Here is a 16,595-nt window from a genome sequence, read left to right on the forward strand (position 1 = left end):
GAGGGGTAAGAAGGTTTGGCCAGGCTGCTCAGCCTAGAGAGGCACTAGTGCTCCAGCTAGAGAGGCCTTGAGAAAGCTGGAGGGGCATCTCTCTGGGTTAAGTCTGTTTGCTCTACCTCTGGCAGACAAGAGGAAGAAAGACCGGAGTCAGATTCTAGGGAAGCAGCCACTGACCCAGACCTACACAAGTAACACCCCTGGCACCAGACATCCTCTGCCCTGAGCCTGGATGGCAACCACCTTCTGTGGCAGTGCAGGAACTCTCAGCTGTCAGGTTAGTGCCAGGAACTCGCCTTGTCAGGAACTGAGCCAGCATCGCACGCAGACACAAACCCACTTGTCTTAATTAGACTTCTATTGCTGTGATAAAACACCAGGACACATTCTGACCACAGTCCATCATAAAGGGCATAAACTCAGGGCAGGAACTGAAGCATGGAGCTCTAGTCAAAAGCCATGGAGGAATGCTGTTTACTGGCTTGCCCCTCATGGCTTGCTCAGTTTGCTTTCTTACAGCACCCAGGAACACTGGTAGCATAGGGGGTAGCGCCGCCCAAAGTGGACTGGGCCCTCCCACACCAAGAAAATGTCCCCACAGACTTGCATATGGGTAATATGATGGAAGCATTTTCTCCACTGAGGTTCTTCTTCCTAAATAACTCTAACTTGTGTTAAATTGACAAATAATAAATAAATAAATAAATAAATAAATAAATAAATAAATAAATAAATAAATAAATAAAATCAGGAGAGCACTCCTGAGCCAGGCATCAGTGCTGTGGGGTCCTGGGATTATCATACAGAGCTGAGACCCTCTGCTAAGTTAGGGCTACCTATGCTCCCAGGAGTATTCCCTTCTGCCCGTGCCAGACTGCTGGAATACAAATATCAGGGTGCAGAAACTACACAACTCTCCCAACTTCAGGACTCCCACACCTACCCTCAGGTGGCAGCCTTTGGATGGTATATAGTCACCACGAGAACCAGACCAGAGGGAAGCCAAAAGAGTACAGCTCTGGGCTCCTTCCCAGCAGAGGAGATGGCACTCCACAGCGGCCCCAGCAGCTTTGAAGAGCACGCCTCAGGAGGAAGGTGTTCTTCCCAGACAGATGATTCAGGGAGAAGCCTCAGAGGCCAGTGCATGGTGTTCAAGGACCCACCCTGCCTCCCAATCCCACCACATTCCAAAAAGCTCTAAGAAGGCTGTGCTAGTCAGAAAGGACAGGGAACCCACAGGTACCCTGGCTCAGAGATAGACAGAGAGTCAAGAGCCCTACTCCTGTGTCGGATGGATGAATCCTGTCTCAGACTATCTGTGAGATTGTCTGAGGTCAAATTTACCAGGACCTGGAAACTCTGACACCGAGGTGAGGCTCTTGCACCTGCTAGACCACTGTGCAAGCCCTACAGCACTGCCTGAGGATGACCACGGTAGGAGAGCACCTGCCACCGAGTGCCCTCCACGGTAGCTCCAGGGGAGTTTCCTTCACCTCTCTGAAGGTGGACCAGTTCTGCCCATGGATTTGAGCTCTGTCTGGCCTGGACCACCACATACAACCTAACTGAACTCCCCTCGTATGCACGAGCCACACTGCAAGTACCCAAGCAGGCCATGCCATAGGCGAGACATAAACAAGAGGAAGGAAACTCTGGAGCAAACAGCGGTCTCTGTGCTGGGGCACAGAAGAAATCATTCCGAGCCAGCCAGCACATGCTGCTACAAACAGGCAGCTGGCGGGTCACACTGGAACTTAAATGTGGAATACAATGGCAGGAAACTCATTCCAGGGGTTGGTCCTGTCTCCATGCAACCCATGAAGGAAGGTAGAAACCCCTGGTTCCCTGGGACATGAAGGGCAAGAGGAATGAGCAGGTGGCAGTTGGAAGTCTCATGAGTATAGAACACTTCACACCAAACACACACCTCTTCTCCAGTACAGTCTCCACAGACATCTGTTCATACTTGGGCTTCTGATGGCCCTTGCCAGGACACTGTCCAGATTAGTGGCAGGTGGAAACCCGGGGACAACATCTTTGCTTCACAGTAGGAGTGTGCAGGCAGGTTGGCCACACAACACACACGGGCTATTTTTGTGAAGCTTAATCAAGAACAATCAGGCAAAGCTAAAGAGATGCAGGGATTTGCCAGCTCCGACTCCTATTCCCAAGTGTTAATTAAAAGTTGTTTTCTTCTTGCTCTTGTGCAGCTGCAGCGCCCCCTGGAGGCCAGAGCCCATAACTCATCCAGGGCCACCCTGCCACCATCACCCCCCCACCAGAGCAATGCAGGACCCCCTGGGGTGGAAAACAACTTCAGACCATGCATGCCCTGGAAGCCTCCAACCTACTCTATGCACAGCTCCCAATGGGCACAGAGGATCCCTGAGACCCAGCAACTGCGTGTGGCCTTCCTCTGAGCCTTGCTCCACACCCATACATAGCCACCCTTGAGCTACTCTTGATCCCTTCTTGCTGTGTGGCTTTGACTGATGTCCGGACCTCTATGAGCCCAGAAAGCCTGTCCATATTTTACATTCATGTGTGATTGTTGCTAAGACGGGCATAGCTGGTTCTAAGATACTTACACCTGAACTGCAGAAACCAGGCAATCCTAGCCCAGACCTTTAACAGTAAGAGGTGAGAGCAATCCACCAGAGCTTTCCACATCGTCCCGCCACTGAGAAAGAAGGGCAGACATGCAATATGACTACAGTGATGTTTGTCTATTTGCCTGTACAAAATGATCTGTCCCCTCATAGGAGTGAGTGGCATCCAGTTAAGTGATTGAAAGGGGGCTAGGTCATGGTGTTCCCATAGGTCACTTCCCAGCTGGACAAGGGACAGCACATAGCAGGACAGTGACCCTCTAGAGAACACTCAGCCAGGCTGTGTACACACATGGTATTGACTCTCTGTCGCTATAACAATGATGTTGTTGGTGTACAAAGAGGAAACCCTGTTTTGGCTCATGTTTTCAGAGGGTCTCATCCATGGTCACTGTGAACCTGTGTGTGTTCAGGCTGCAAATCACGGTGGAGAGCCTGAAGAAGAAACAGCTCACTTAGTCACCAGAAAGCAAAGACAGAGACAAGACAGGGTCAGGGTCTCCACAGCCTCTTCAGGGCCACAACTTTACCCACTGACCTGATTCCTTCTCACTAACCCATACCTACCCCAGTTTCTACTATGCCCCTAACACTGCACAGTCTAGAGACCAGGTCTTCAGCACCCAGGACTTCGGAAAACTCTTACCCAAACCAGAAGAGGTAGCAATCACAGGCAGATGACTCACTCACCAGAGCAGAAATTATTTCCCTAAAAGCAGGAATCCACTGAACTTTAGAGCCAAGGATCTGTACTTATGGCCTCCAAGGCTTTGAGATTCTTCTAGAAACATCTATCCCAATAACCAGGAGTATAGCATATGCTGTCCTCTGGAGTGACCTACCTGCCTGCGAAGACTACTCAACTGTGGGGTTAGACTTGGGCTAACCTGGGAACCTTCCATGAGTCTAGCTAGATGAGGCAGTGTGGCCTCTGACAGCCTCTCATCCTAGTGGCAAGCCTGACGGCTGACCTCTAAAAGCCCCGAGTGCTCAGCTTTTCAACTAAGTGTGGAAACCCAGAAAGAGAGAGAAATTTTGATCCAGCACAAGTTCCTAGGACTTAAAATTTATATCTTAAAATTGGAATAGACTCTGTACCCTTAATTACATGCAGGAACACAGCCATAAATCATTAATTAGGGGTAGTTCATCATGCTCTGAGGTAGTGGCCACAGGGTTGAGCCCAGAGCTTGCATCCCTAACCACCCAACATCACCTCCACTTCCTCAACCCTCCCTCCAGGGTCCACTCTCAGACAGCAGAGGTCTCCAGTGCCTCTGAAGGACCCCACAGACAGGCCAGAATATGGTGAACCAGACCCAGGCCCTGCCCAGCAGAAGACTTGGTAAGAAGGCAGAGATGCAGGTAGCTCACAGGAGAAGGGTACCCAAGAATAAGACACACAGCAACAAGTCACCCCTCAACCCAGAACCAAGACTTCAAGGTCTGTGTCCAAAGAAGTATTTGATGGTCTTTTGGGTCCCTGGGCCCTGACCTGGCCAAGCAGTATGTGAAGGTGAAGGCACTATGTTGGAAGAACCAAGATACCCTGTGTCATCCTGGCTACCTAACCAGCTGCTGGCCAGGGACCATCCCAGAGCCCACCATAACACCCAGTTCCCATGTGTTCTTACCTCATGGAGCCTGTGAGGCCTGTGTGCCCACCTAAATGTCTGCAACTTGACATCCTCAGGCTCAGGGATGTATCAATAATTACATCTATAACTACTGTTACACATGTATTGTAACAGATGTTACAATAATGAAACAATGTATCTGTGGTGGAAGGAACCAGCCTCCAAGGGGATTCAGAACCTAGAACTTAGGGAATTTGTTTTACTGTCATGGCTAGAGAAGCTCACTTTTGGAAAGCATGTGAGGGAATCTCATCATTCCTGAAGATCTGGAAAACCTCTCAGACAAAATGGACTCTGGAAATCTGGTCTACAAGAGAACATCACTCCTAGTACCTGAAAAGTCCTGGATTTAGAGTCACCTAGGAGGCACACCTCTGGGTATGTTTATAAGGGAGTTCCCAGTGGGGCTTGACTGAAAGAAAAGCCATCTTGAATGTGGACAGTGCCATTGATGCTGGACTGGAGACAGCAAGCTGCACCAGCAGCCATCTTGCCTCTGCTTCCTGACTGCAGATGCAGAGGGACCAGCACCCTCCACGACTTACTGACCATGATGGACTGAAACTTAAAACTGTGACCCAAAATAAACTCTTCCTTCCTTACGTTGCTTTTGTTGGGGGATTTAGCCACAGCAGTAAGGAAAATAACTAATATACCCTCAATGTGTGTGCCACTGGGGACTATTCACAAGGACGCCACACAGGCTGGGTCTGGACAACCTCCAGCCTCATACTGACAGCTCTTGAGACAAGGTTACAGGCTGAGATGCTGGGGCTAAGAGCCTCAATACATAATTTTGGGTGACATGGTTCTGTAGCACTGCCCCCCAAGTGCCTGTGACCTCCCTCCGAGGAGAACTCCCCATATCATGAGGTGCGAACCCTCAGACACTATGGTAACCCCATTGCTTATGTGGAATGTCGGTGTCAGGAGGAGAGATTCTCACTATGGAGGTCACCAGCAATGACAGCCTCACCCAGCCACACAGAGGAACCCAGGAGCCCAGTAAGGAAGCCAGACACTGGACATATGTGCTCACCACTCAGGTCTGCTGTTCTCTCTGGGACTGCCCTGTGCCCCTCTGTGAAAGTAGAGTTTCATCTCCTAGAATTCTCTAGAAACTGGCTGTGTCCACTTGCTTCTGTTGAAGTTCCCTCCTAGTGCTTCCTGGGGGAAACTTCTGCAGCCTCAGGCCTCTTTGCTCCAAGGTAGCTAGGCTGAACGTGACTCAAAAATCAAAGGAAAGCTCTGGTTTACAGCAACCTTTCGCTTCCACTCATCATTCCAGTGAAAGGCTGGAAGAGGAAGGTTCCAGAACAGCACTGGGGGAGGGAGCACCAGAGGGACATCTTTTAGGATACACACAGTGAGTTCCCATCTGATCCCGAACTAACATGACAATTATTTATCTTGCTCTAAGGTGAATTCCAAGACAGCAGAACAGATGAGCTCAGAACTGCTGAGCACAGAACCTAGAAGCCAGCCCCAGCAGTGGGCCACAGTTGGCAGGGGGCACTTGGATTCCTAAGGCAGACACCCCCTCCCCCACTCCAAGTGAGCCCATGGGGACTTCGTGGGTGCACACTGCAACCTCACAGTGCCTTAACATCAGAGAGGTTAGCACCTCTATGCGTGGTCACTGGCCACAGTGGCTGACCCCAAGCAACCTGGGGAAGTGGGAGGAGCCAGGGCGCCATTCTCTCAGAAGCCTCTTGTGGCTGCTACTCCTAGACTCTGCTCCTCCCACTCTCCATCACAGGTCCCTCCTAGCTACTTGCCATTGATCCTCCACGCATGTGAGAAAAGCGTAAGCGTAAGAGAAGAGTTTGCTGCTCGGATGAAGTTGTCCTGGGTAGATGTGTGCAGACGGGAACAGATGCTTGAGATATCCCCCAGCTGTCTCCACAGTGAAAAACGGCTGCCTCGGTCCACCTAGGGCATCCATGGAGAGCAGAGCCCCTGATGCTTGCCAGTGTTGGCACAGAGTCTGGCTCCCCAGGCGGCATATGAGGTCCTAATATTCTTTCTTACACTCTGCAGTTTGCAGGAGAGGTCCCTGAAAATCGTATAGAGATGGTAGTGGCCAACCTCACGGTGATGGACCGAGACCAGCCCCACTCACCCAACTGGAATGCTGTCTACCGAATCATAAGCGGGGACCCCTCCGGGCACTTCAGTGTCCGCACAGACCCTGTGACCAATGAGGGCATGGTCACCGTGGTGAAGGTAGGTGACTGCTGCCCACATGTTCCCTGGTTCAGGAACATGATTGTCTGCCAGCTACCTAGGCAGAGGATCAAACCCTTTAGAGATAACCTCCACTGTGTTTCTCCTACCTCAGGCTGACCTCAAATTTGTGCAGCCAAGGCTGACTTCAAACTCCTGGTCCTCCTGACTCCACCTCTCACCAACCATTTTCCACTGGGAAAGGAAAGATTCTGGCCTTCATGTCCTTGCTGGCATTTTCCTATAAACAAGACCCCGCCCTTCTCTTGAGACCATGTACACACCTTGACGTACGGTGCTCAGAGAACAGGAAGATGTGCTATGACCCTCCTCTCTGGCTTGATGCTAGGGCCCACCTCTCCAAGGTGCATTTAGGCCTCACTTTTGAGCCAAGGGTCATTGAGGAGGGCATCTTAGTGAGTATGTCCAGCATCCTAATTGAAACTGTCACAGCGAGTGTTTTGTTGGTTTCCACACTATAGGTGTATTTTATCTTGCCTGCCTGTGGATTTTATTGGCCATGGTTTTTCTGGAAGGACTGATGACAAGATTTTTTAGTGTATCATATACAATGTGATTCCGTGTCCCACAGGGACACCCTTCCCTCCATAGTTTTAGGAAGCAGCCTATTAAAGAAAACTGGCCTGGCCTCTGTCTGAGGCTTCCAGGAGGGGCTACAGGTATTGGCTGCCATTGGTTCTGCAAGAGGAAAACATTGCCACTGTGTGTTACCAGCTCTGGGAGCTTGGTGGTACCTAGATGTCAAGTACAGAGGAGCTAAGAGTAGGCTTGGGGGAGGTTCACTGTTTCTGTCCTAGAAGCCTCTGTGAGACCTTTCAAGGGAAGGGTACAGGTTACTCTGCCCTGGGTACCTTGAGAGACTTGCAGCCAGCTCACGTGGTTGTGAGTCTAGCCAGATGACCCTGTAGACTCAGGCCCCACCTATAAAAATGCACCTGTACAGTGTCCAGCAACACAGTACAAACTGGGCAGAGGTAGAGCAAGGAAGAGACCAACTAATTCCCCACTTGTACAGTTAAACTCACCAGCCATACCTGGGCCTAAGGTGGCAGAGGTACAGACCCAGCCAGGCTCCATGTCCAGTGACAGCTAGACATTGTCATGTGCCTCAGAGAGGTGAGATCATACTCAGAGCTTAGGAAATTGTATATCCACTTATCCTTCAGACATGTGTAAAGACCAGGCTTGGGAAGAGGGAGGGCTCACCAAGGTCACCATCAAGGAGCCAGCAGCATCTCTGGCACCCCCTCTAGAGCCTTCTAGATTCGGTGCCTCTGTTTCCTTCTCAGGCCCAATGGCATTATTGATTAGCTAGTTTATAATTCCTTTCCATGCATAGATAATACTTCACACAGTAGCAGCACTGGGCACCAAGGACACGTATTTACAAAATCCAGAGGGAGCCTGGGTTCTGATCTACTTAGCCATACACTTGGGGGTTCAGACTGAGCACAAGGGTTAGCATCTGAAAGTGGAACACAGACAGAAGTGGGAGGCTGGCTCTGCCAGGAAAGCTCTTCCTCCAAACAGAATTCATGAAGACCCAGGCAGGCCTACAGTAAGGACCAGGGAGCCATGTGACCTGCGATAGGAAGTCCTCAGTAACTTTCGGGCTTCACACGCTATATACCCCTGCCCTGTTGGAAACATTGAGTCTCCCACACTGGGATCTGATGGCATCTGAGCACGTGTCCTAGGCCTGTTCTCTCAAGCTTCCTTTGAGGAAACTAACCAGGAAGGTCATTTAGGGAGAGACTAGTGGCTGGAGAGCTGTGGTATGGGGCTCTCTTGCTTATAGTCATCAAGGCCTGGCCTGTGGACTCAGGCTGTGACAGCCTGCCTCTCCCACAGAGTAACAGCAGGCTGCAGGATGGTACACTACCACTGTTTCCAGGTGCTTCTCTCAACATCAGGGGCCTAGAAACACTGACAACACCATCTCCCCCAGGCCCCGTACCTGCCTTTAAAACAAGAAGGCAGCAGGGTCTTTGGAGATATAATGGTGTTGAGGGTCTTAAGGTTTGAAGTGGGGCTGAATAGATGGTTAAGAGCACTGACTGCTCTTCCAGAGGTCCTGAGTCCAATTCCCAGTAACCACATGGTGGCTCACAACCATCTGCAATGGGATCTGATGCCCTCTTCTGATGTGTCTGAAGATAGCTACAGTGTACTCACATATATAAAATAAATAAATGAATCTTAAAAAAAAAAAAGGTTTGAGGTGATTCTGAACCATCTGGGTCAGCCCAGTAAAACCTCAGAAACCTTTAAGAGAGAGACAGAAAAGGTCAGGGAGTATCTTAGTTAGGGATTCTCTTGTTGTGATTAAAAAACGGCGCTGTAGAGATGGCTCAGAGGTTAACAGCACTGGCTGCTCTTCCAGAGGTCCTGAGTTCAATTCCCAGCAACCACATGGTGGCTCACAATCATCTGCAATGGGATCTGATGCCCTCTTCTGGCACGAAAGTTTACATTCAGATAGACATTCGTATACACAAAATAAATAAATAAATCTAAAACAAACAAACAAGTTTCACCTTACATGTTCGAAGCACAGTCGATCATGGAAGGAAGTCAGGATAAGAACCTGGAGACAGGAGCTGATGTCGAGGCCATGAAGGAACACTGCTTACTGGCTCACCCCCATTGAATGCTCAGCTGCTTTATTGAAGCACCTGCCTGGGTGGCCCCGCCCACAGCCAACTGGGCCCTCCCACATCATTCACCAATGAGGAAGGGGCACCACAGCCCAATCTGGTGGCAGCATTTCTTCAATTGAGGTGCCTTTTCCCAAAAGGACTCTAGCTTGTTTCTACCTAAAACTAACCAGCACGAAGGAAGAGCAAGGTGTCAAGGCAGAGGCAGAGGCAGAGGCAGAGGCAGAAGCCATTGGAGGAAGGAAGCCACAGCTGGCTCTAAAGAGGGACAGGACCCCACACACCCCTCTCCAGAGTGGACATGTATGAGATAGGAGTCACCGGAAGAAAGTGGCCCCACGGTCAGACTTTAGCCCAGGGATAAACATTCTACTTCTGACCCCAGAGCTACATTCATGTTACTTTAAGTCTCCTGCTGGGGACACAAAATCAGTAACAAGTTCAAGAGAACGTTGAACAAGTAAACGCTAAAACATTGCTGTTTGGCTTGGTTTGGTTTGGGCTTTTGAGTCAGCCTCCCTATATATTCCAGGCTGACCTTAAGCTTACAGCCCTCCTGTCTCCATCTCTGTCTCAGTCTCCGGACTACTGGGATTGCAGGTGTGTACCGCTCTGTCAGCAGAAACTAACTTTTATTTTGTTTAGTTGGGGTTGGGGGGGAGACGTGTGCTACTCACACAGGAGGCGGTCAGAGGACAGCTTGCAGGATTCAGTGATCACCTTGTGGATTCTGGGGATCAAATTCATCATGTCGGCATGGTGGCATGGCGGCAGACACCGTCACTCACAAACCCATCATGCCCTGCCTAAAACCAAAATCAATCTTTGGCCACCATTACTGAGCCCTCACTCGTATGAAAAGCCTGAGCTTCCCGTGGCTGCAATGATTCGCAAGGCCCTTGGCACACGTGTGCCTGCCCACACAGTAATTAAGGAATTGTCGAGAATTCATGAAGCCGGGTGTAGAGACAACACACCTGTAATCCCAACACCCAGGAAGCTAAGGCAGAAAGATCGACACCCCAAGAAACCCAGCTTCTGCCTCATCAGAGCATGAGGCTACTGACTAGAGACCCTTTACCCCAACTCCTCTCTCCTCTCATTGGCCAGAACCCAGAAGAAGCCAGAGACAAGAGTCTGCAATAAACAGACAGTGGAATCCAGGCCACCATACCAAACGAGTCAGGGAGAGTCTAAGAGACTCCGCCACTGTAGGAATGCCCCGCCACTGTAGGAAACCTCAGTTAACCTGTCCCTTCTTTCCAGGCAGTGGACTATGAGCTGAACCGTGCCTTCATGCTGACCGTGATGGTGTCCAACCAGGCGCCCCTGGCCAGTGGGATCCAGATGTCTTTCCAGTCCACAGCGGGGGTAACCATCTCTGTCACCGATGTCAACGAGGCCCCCTACTTCCCCTCCAACCACAAACTGATCCGCCTGGAAGAGGGTGTGCCCGCTGGGACGGCACTTACCACTTTTTCCGCAGTGGACCCTGACCGGTTCATGCAGCAAGCGGTGAGGTGAGTCTTCAGCATAGCCTGGCCCTACCTGAGCCTCAAAGCAGGATCCACTCCTGTGTGTCACACAGAAGAGTCCCCAAATGTCCAAAAAAGCCTGAAAACCAGGAAGCCCAGCAGAGAGAGGAGGAGGACAGGGGTACCAGGTCCAGACCTGAGCATTGGCTTATCTAGAAGAAAGCCACCAAATAGGATAGTCTTGAGCATCAGGGACCAATGTCACCATCTACTGGGTGAGAAGGAAGACATTTAGACTGTGAAGCCATGGCAGGTCATGACTTCCCTGACAATGGCAAGTGACAAGAGCAAGCCACTTAGCATCTCTGTACCTCAAAGTACCCACCCACCTGCAAAATGTAGAGGATGAAGGCATAGCCCTCTGGAGTCCTCCAGACTCTAAGACCACCCACCACAGGGACATGAGCCACTGCTATGGCCTGTCCCTCTGTAAGAAGGACACAGAGGTGCATGAAACCTCTGAGGACTCTGGGAGGACAGAAATGCCTCTGGGCTATGGTCCAGGATGCTGTACCCAGGATGCTGGCTGGGAGAAGAACACTGGGGACTTGAACTTGCCTCTGGTCTCTTGTCCATAGATACTCGAAACTGTCTGATCCTGCCAACTGGCTGCACATCAACACATCCAATGGGCAGATCACCACAGCCGCAGTCCTGGACCGAGAGTCTCTCTACACCAAGAACAATGTATACGAAGCCACCTTCCTGGCTGCTGACAACGGTAAGTCCCAACAAGGGAGGCCCTGCCATAGCATCTTCCCGTGTCTTGGAGTTGTGGGCAAAGGAGGGTGCTGCTGAGGGAGGCAGTGGCACCCAGAAAGCCACAGAGAGATCTAGAGGGCTGGGTGGAGAGAAGTCTGTACAGGCAGCCATGAGCGCCTAACTCTGCCCCTATCCTGGGCCATCCCATCATACAAACCTCAGAAACTTCAGTTACTTCCCTAACAACTGGCTTGCTCATTTTCCTGCCCGAGATCCCACAGTGTTGCAACTGCTACACATTCACCCACTTGTGGCTCCAGGGTAGTCGTGAACCAAGGAATTTAGTGGCAGATGGCTAACCTAGCCTGCCTAGGCAAGAAGCCCCATGTCTACCCCAGCCCTGAGACTCTGGGAGTAAGGGAGGGTACTAGGTTGGTGCTGGGCAGGCGGCATGGAAGAACGTGAGGTGTGAAGCAGGAAGGGTGCTGGTCACCCTGAGGAAGACAGCACAGGTTCTCAGGAGGCTTCTGAGGGCTGTGAAGCAGGAACAGAGAAAGCCCATGGCCAAGAAGCCCATTTTAAGACCCACAGCACCCTGAAGTCTTGCTGAGCACTCTTGTGGGAAGGGGAGGGAGGAGGAGGGGAGGGGAGGTGAGGGGGGAGGAGGGGAGGGAAGGGGAGGGATACCCAGGCCCGGTGATGCATACCTTAATCCAGTTATTCAAGAGACTGAGACAGGAGGATCACGATCTCAAGGTCAGCCTGGGTTACAGAGCATGTTACAAGTCAGCCTCAGGAACTAAGAAAGTGAAGTCTGGAAGTCAGGGTGAGATTTGATAACCAGACCCATTCCACTCACACCATGTCCAAGCTATTCCTTGGCCTGGTCCAGGATGGACACCCCAGGTGTCGTGACCACATTCTGCCAAACAGGAAGAGCAGGAAGCGAACAGTGCTCACCTATGTTCTCCTGTGGACTTCCAGGAAGCACCACACTAGCTAGGTCTCTGCTTAGACTTAGGCACAGGGCCACATGTCTAGCTGGACATGTAACCTCCCAGTGGACAGCGATAATCTGAGCTAACACTTAGGCTTCTGGTTCTTCTCTTAAAGGGAACAGAGAAGAGAAGACAAGGATGGGCGGGGGAGGGGGGGAACCTAGGCCATTTTAGTAGCAAGAGGAGCTGGGAGGGAGCAACGGTGGTGCGGGAAGCCAGGGAAGGAGGAGGAGTTCTGCTCTTGAAAGAAATATGTACAAAGGCCCCAAAGCAGAGCTATATGGTAGGTTCTTGGGAGACAGTAGCAGCTGAAACCTGAAGAGCATGCTCTACTGAGGCCCCAAGGCTGATCCCATAGCAAGTGAAAGGCTGAAAAACCTTAACCCTAATCCAACCGGCTCCCCCAGGCCCTGTGCTCCTTGTGGTCCACAAAGTTGGCACTGGAGAGATGGCTCATAGATAAGAGGGGCTGACTGCTCTAACATAGGACCCAGGTTCATATCCCAGTACCCACATGGCAACTCACAACCATTTGTAACCCTAGTTCCAGGGCTCCTTCTCCTGGCCTCTGTGAGAACTGCACAAATGTGGTGCAGAGACATACATGCAGGCAAAACGTCCATACACACAAAACTAAAAATATCAATCTCAAAATAAAATTTTTTAAGTTAGCCGTACAACCTATGATGAGCACCCAGCCTTGCTGAGAAAAGTACACCTGGGTTCTCGACTACAGCAGATGACATATGAACTCCAGCCAATGTGCGGCTGTGTGTCTCCCTGAAGACTTCACGTATCTGTCTGTCCTGTGTATGGCCCTGTGTGCTCACCTCTTTTCGTCCTGCAGGAATCCCCCCTGCCAGTGGCACTGGGACCCTGCAGATCTACCTCATCGATATCAATGACAACGCACCACAACTGCTGCCCAAGGAGGCACAGATCTGTGAAAGGCCCGGCCTCAACGCCATCAACATCACCGCAGCCGACGCCGACATGGACCCCAACATTGGCCCCTATGTCTTTGAGTTGCCATTCATCCCCACTACAGTGAGGAAGAACTGGACCATCACCCGCCTAAATGGTGAGCCCACCTAGCAGCACCCTAGCCACAGGCAGAATCAGGATCTAGGATCCAGCCCAGGATCCATCACTAATGAACAGTGAGCCATGGAGATGAGAGACTGCCCTGGCCTCCTGGACAGTTCACACACAAGGCTGGAGATATAACCCTGTTTATCTCTGTCTCCATCACAAAGCCATTTGTCCTAGTGCCTCCCTGTTCTAGAAAGAGCCTAGCTCAACCATTCTGGCAGACATTGTGGGTTGACTGGTCTCTGGAAACTGCAGTCCTTGGGAGGCATCCCTCCTGTGTAGCCAGTGCTAGGAGCCTTACACCTTCCTAGAGATGTGACACCCATTTATGCTTCCACCAGCAAAACTGCCAATTCTTCAGGCCCTTGCCAACACAATAGGGTGTTGCTTCAATAAGCAAAGCCACTGCTGTGCTCTGTCCTGGGCTCCTGGCAGAGAACGTTCACATGCTCACTGAGGTTTGGGTTCCTGCTCAATGACTTTGCCTTTGTTCTTTGGGAAAGTTGGGTTTTTTTTTTGTTTTTAAAGATTTTATTTATTTTATGTATATGAATACATGGTAGCTGTATTCAGACACACCAGAAGAGGGCACCAGAAGAGGGCATCAGATCCCATTACAGATGGTTGTGAGCCACCATGTGGTTGCTGGGAATTGAACTCAGGACCTCTGGAAGAGCAGTCAGTGCTCTTGACCTCTGAGCCATCTCTCCAGCCTGGGATTTTGTTCTTGTTGTTGTTGTTGTTGTTGTTGTTTTTTGTTTTGGTTTTGGTTTGATTTTTCCTTCTCCTAATTGATTTTATAAAACTCTATACAATCGGGAAATCATTTCTTCATCCTAAATACTGACTCGCTTTCAGTTCTGATATGGTTGATGTTTTAGCTTTATGTGTCACTGTAAGTGTGCAGGTACACATATGTACAGATACATGTGTGTGTGTGTGTACATGTGTGTATGTGTGTATGTATTGTGTATATGTGTATGTGTGTGTACGTATATGTATGTGTGTGTATGTGTGTCTCTGTGTGTGTCTCTGTGTGTGTCTCTGTGTGTGTGCGTGCATGCGTGCACAGCAGGTCACTGTCAAGCTCTGCTCTTGTTCCTCGGGAAATGTCCACCCTGTTTTTTCAGACAGAGCCTCTATGGCTGGCCAGCAAGCTCCAAAGATCTGTCTGTTTCTGCCTCCCCAGGTCTGACTATAAGAATGCACTCTGTGGCAGGCTTTTTAGATGGGTTCTAGGGGGTAAACTCAGATCCTAATGCTTGTGTGGCAAGAACTCCACCTCCCCGAACCATCTCCCCGACTCAATATCTTTAACTTAATGGCATGGTGGTAGTGTGTGTGTATGTGTGTATGTGTGTCTGTCTGTGTCCGTGTGCATGTGTGTGTGTGTCTGCATGTGTATATATGTGTGCATGATGTGTGTGCATGCACATCTGTATGATATATTGTGATATGTGATACATGTATGCATATGTGTGTGGCTGTGTGTGTGCATGGAATGTTGTAATGTGTGTTCATATGTGTATATTGTGTGCATGAAATATGTATATGAGCATGCTTGTGTCTGTGTGTGACCACATGGTATATTTCGATGTGTGTGTATATGTGTACATTGCATATATGATGTACATACATGCGTGTGTGTGTGTGTGTGTGTATATGTGAGAGAGAGAGGGGGGAGGGAGGGAGAGAAAAAGAGAGGAGGGGGGAGAGAGAGAGAGAGAGAGAGAGAGAGAGAGAGAGAGAGAGAGACTGACTCAGTGCCTGCCTGTGGAAGTCTTCCTTGGGAAGGACAGCTGCCCATTGACTGCACCTTGCTGTTCCTCACTCCAGGTGACTATGCCCAGCTCAGTCTGCGCATCCTGTATCTGGAAGCAGGGGTGTATGACGTCCCCATCATCGTCACGGACTCTGGCAACCCTCCCCTGTCCAACACGTCTGTCATCAAGGTCAAGGTGTGCCCGTGTGATGAGAACGGGGACTGTACCACGGTTGGCGCAGTGGCTGCCGCTGGCCTGGGCACGGGCGCCATCGTGGCGATCCTCATCTGCATCGTGATCCTGCTGAGTGAGTGCTGGTGAGAGGGATCAGAAACAGACCACTGTTGGGGGAGGTGCCTGACTCTGAGGCAGAGCAGGCCCCCCCCCCACCCCGCATTCTCCTCTGAAGCCACAGGAGACAGGGATGGAGGGCAGTCAGTGCCCATGTGGAGTGAGTGAACCTACCAGCCAGAGAGGGGACCCACCTCCCTGTCCAGCCTGCAGGGAGTACGAAGACAGGGATCAGAGTACAGGTGTCCCTGCGGCCTTAACAGAGAGCGAGGGCAGGGAGGGGGGTGTACGTCCTTCTTCCACATGTCTCCTCAGGTGACATGAGACACCAGCTGCACACCTCCTCTCTGGCCACTTGATCTGGCAGAAAGTGGCCCCAGGTTTCTGGTTTCTGCTTCGATGCTCACAGAGTGGACCTACCACTCTCTCTCCAGTTCCCTGTCCACAACATGGGCCACATCAAGAGGTCCCCTGGCTACCACCTTCTCCTATGGTTGAAAGAAATACTACCTGTCACTTGCAGGGGTCTGGCCTCTGAGCCTAGCTAGCTGCAGTCTTTCTTGTCCTAGCAGTCAATCAAACCACCTAATCAAACTAGCCACCCTTTAAACAGCCTGTAACCCTTCCCTCCACAAGGGGTGTCTGTCTGTTGACACTCTCCCCTGCCTGTGCCCTGGAGTGCTTGAATGGTACCGCCTCCTCCAAGTCTAACAGTGGAGAGATGGCAGAGGCTGCAGGGAACGGGAGAGCACACCTGGAGAGGCATCTTCATGATAATTAGAGTCCCCTGTCTTCAATTCACAGGAGGCCTGCCCTCAGAACCTAGGCAGGAACAGAGACCTATCCAGGAGGACCAGGCAAAACCTGAGGCTCCCAGAGATAAGCAGAATGCCTCAGACAAGTGGCCAAGGCAGGTGGGAAAGGAGGCACATCCACCCATAATTTCTTATTTTGCACCCTATTCCTTTGGATAAAAGGACCTTTGAGATCCCTCCTCAGTGAGCCTTCCTTCCTGGGATGCATATCATGCACACATATGTACACATGCAGAGACACACATGTGCATG

At 50.8% G+C, this 16,595-nt stretch overlaps 1 protein-coding gene across 1 annotated transcript in view; it reads left to right on the plus strand.

Annotated features, from left to right (window-relative positions):
* Cdh4 (cadherin 4) overlaps positions 1-16,595 on the plus strand; it is a 465,577-nt gene that overhangs the window by 441,661 nt on the left and 7,321 nt on the right. Inside the window, exons 9-13 of the mRNA XM_028774065.1 lie at positions 6,284-6,469; positions 10,414-10,667; positions 11,261-11,403; positions 13,230-13,463; positions 15,311-15,544. Of these exons, the coding sequence (XP_028629898.1) occupies positions 6,284-6,469; positions 10,414-10,667; positions 11,261-11,403; positions 13,230-13,463; positions 15,311-15,544 (1,051 nt within the window). The remainder of the gene's footprint in view (positions 1-6,283; positions 6,470-10,413; positions 10,668-11,260; positions 11,404-13,229; positions 13,464-15,310; positions 15,545-16,595) is intronic.

The sequence above is a fragment of the Grammomys surdaster genome, unplaced genomic scaffold (assembly GCF_004785775.1).
Source record: "Grammomys surdaster isolate TR1022 unplaced genomic scaffold, NIH_TR_1.0 238, whole genome shotgun sequence".
NCBI classification, from domain to species: Eukaryota; Metazoa; Chordata; class Mammalia; order Rodentia; family Muridae; genus Grammomys; species Grammomys surdaster.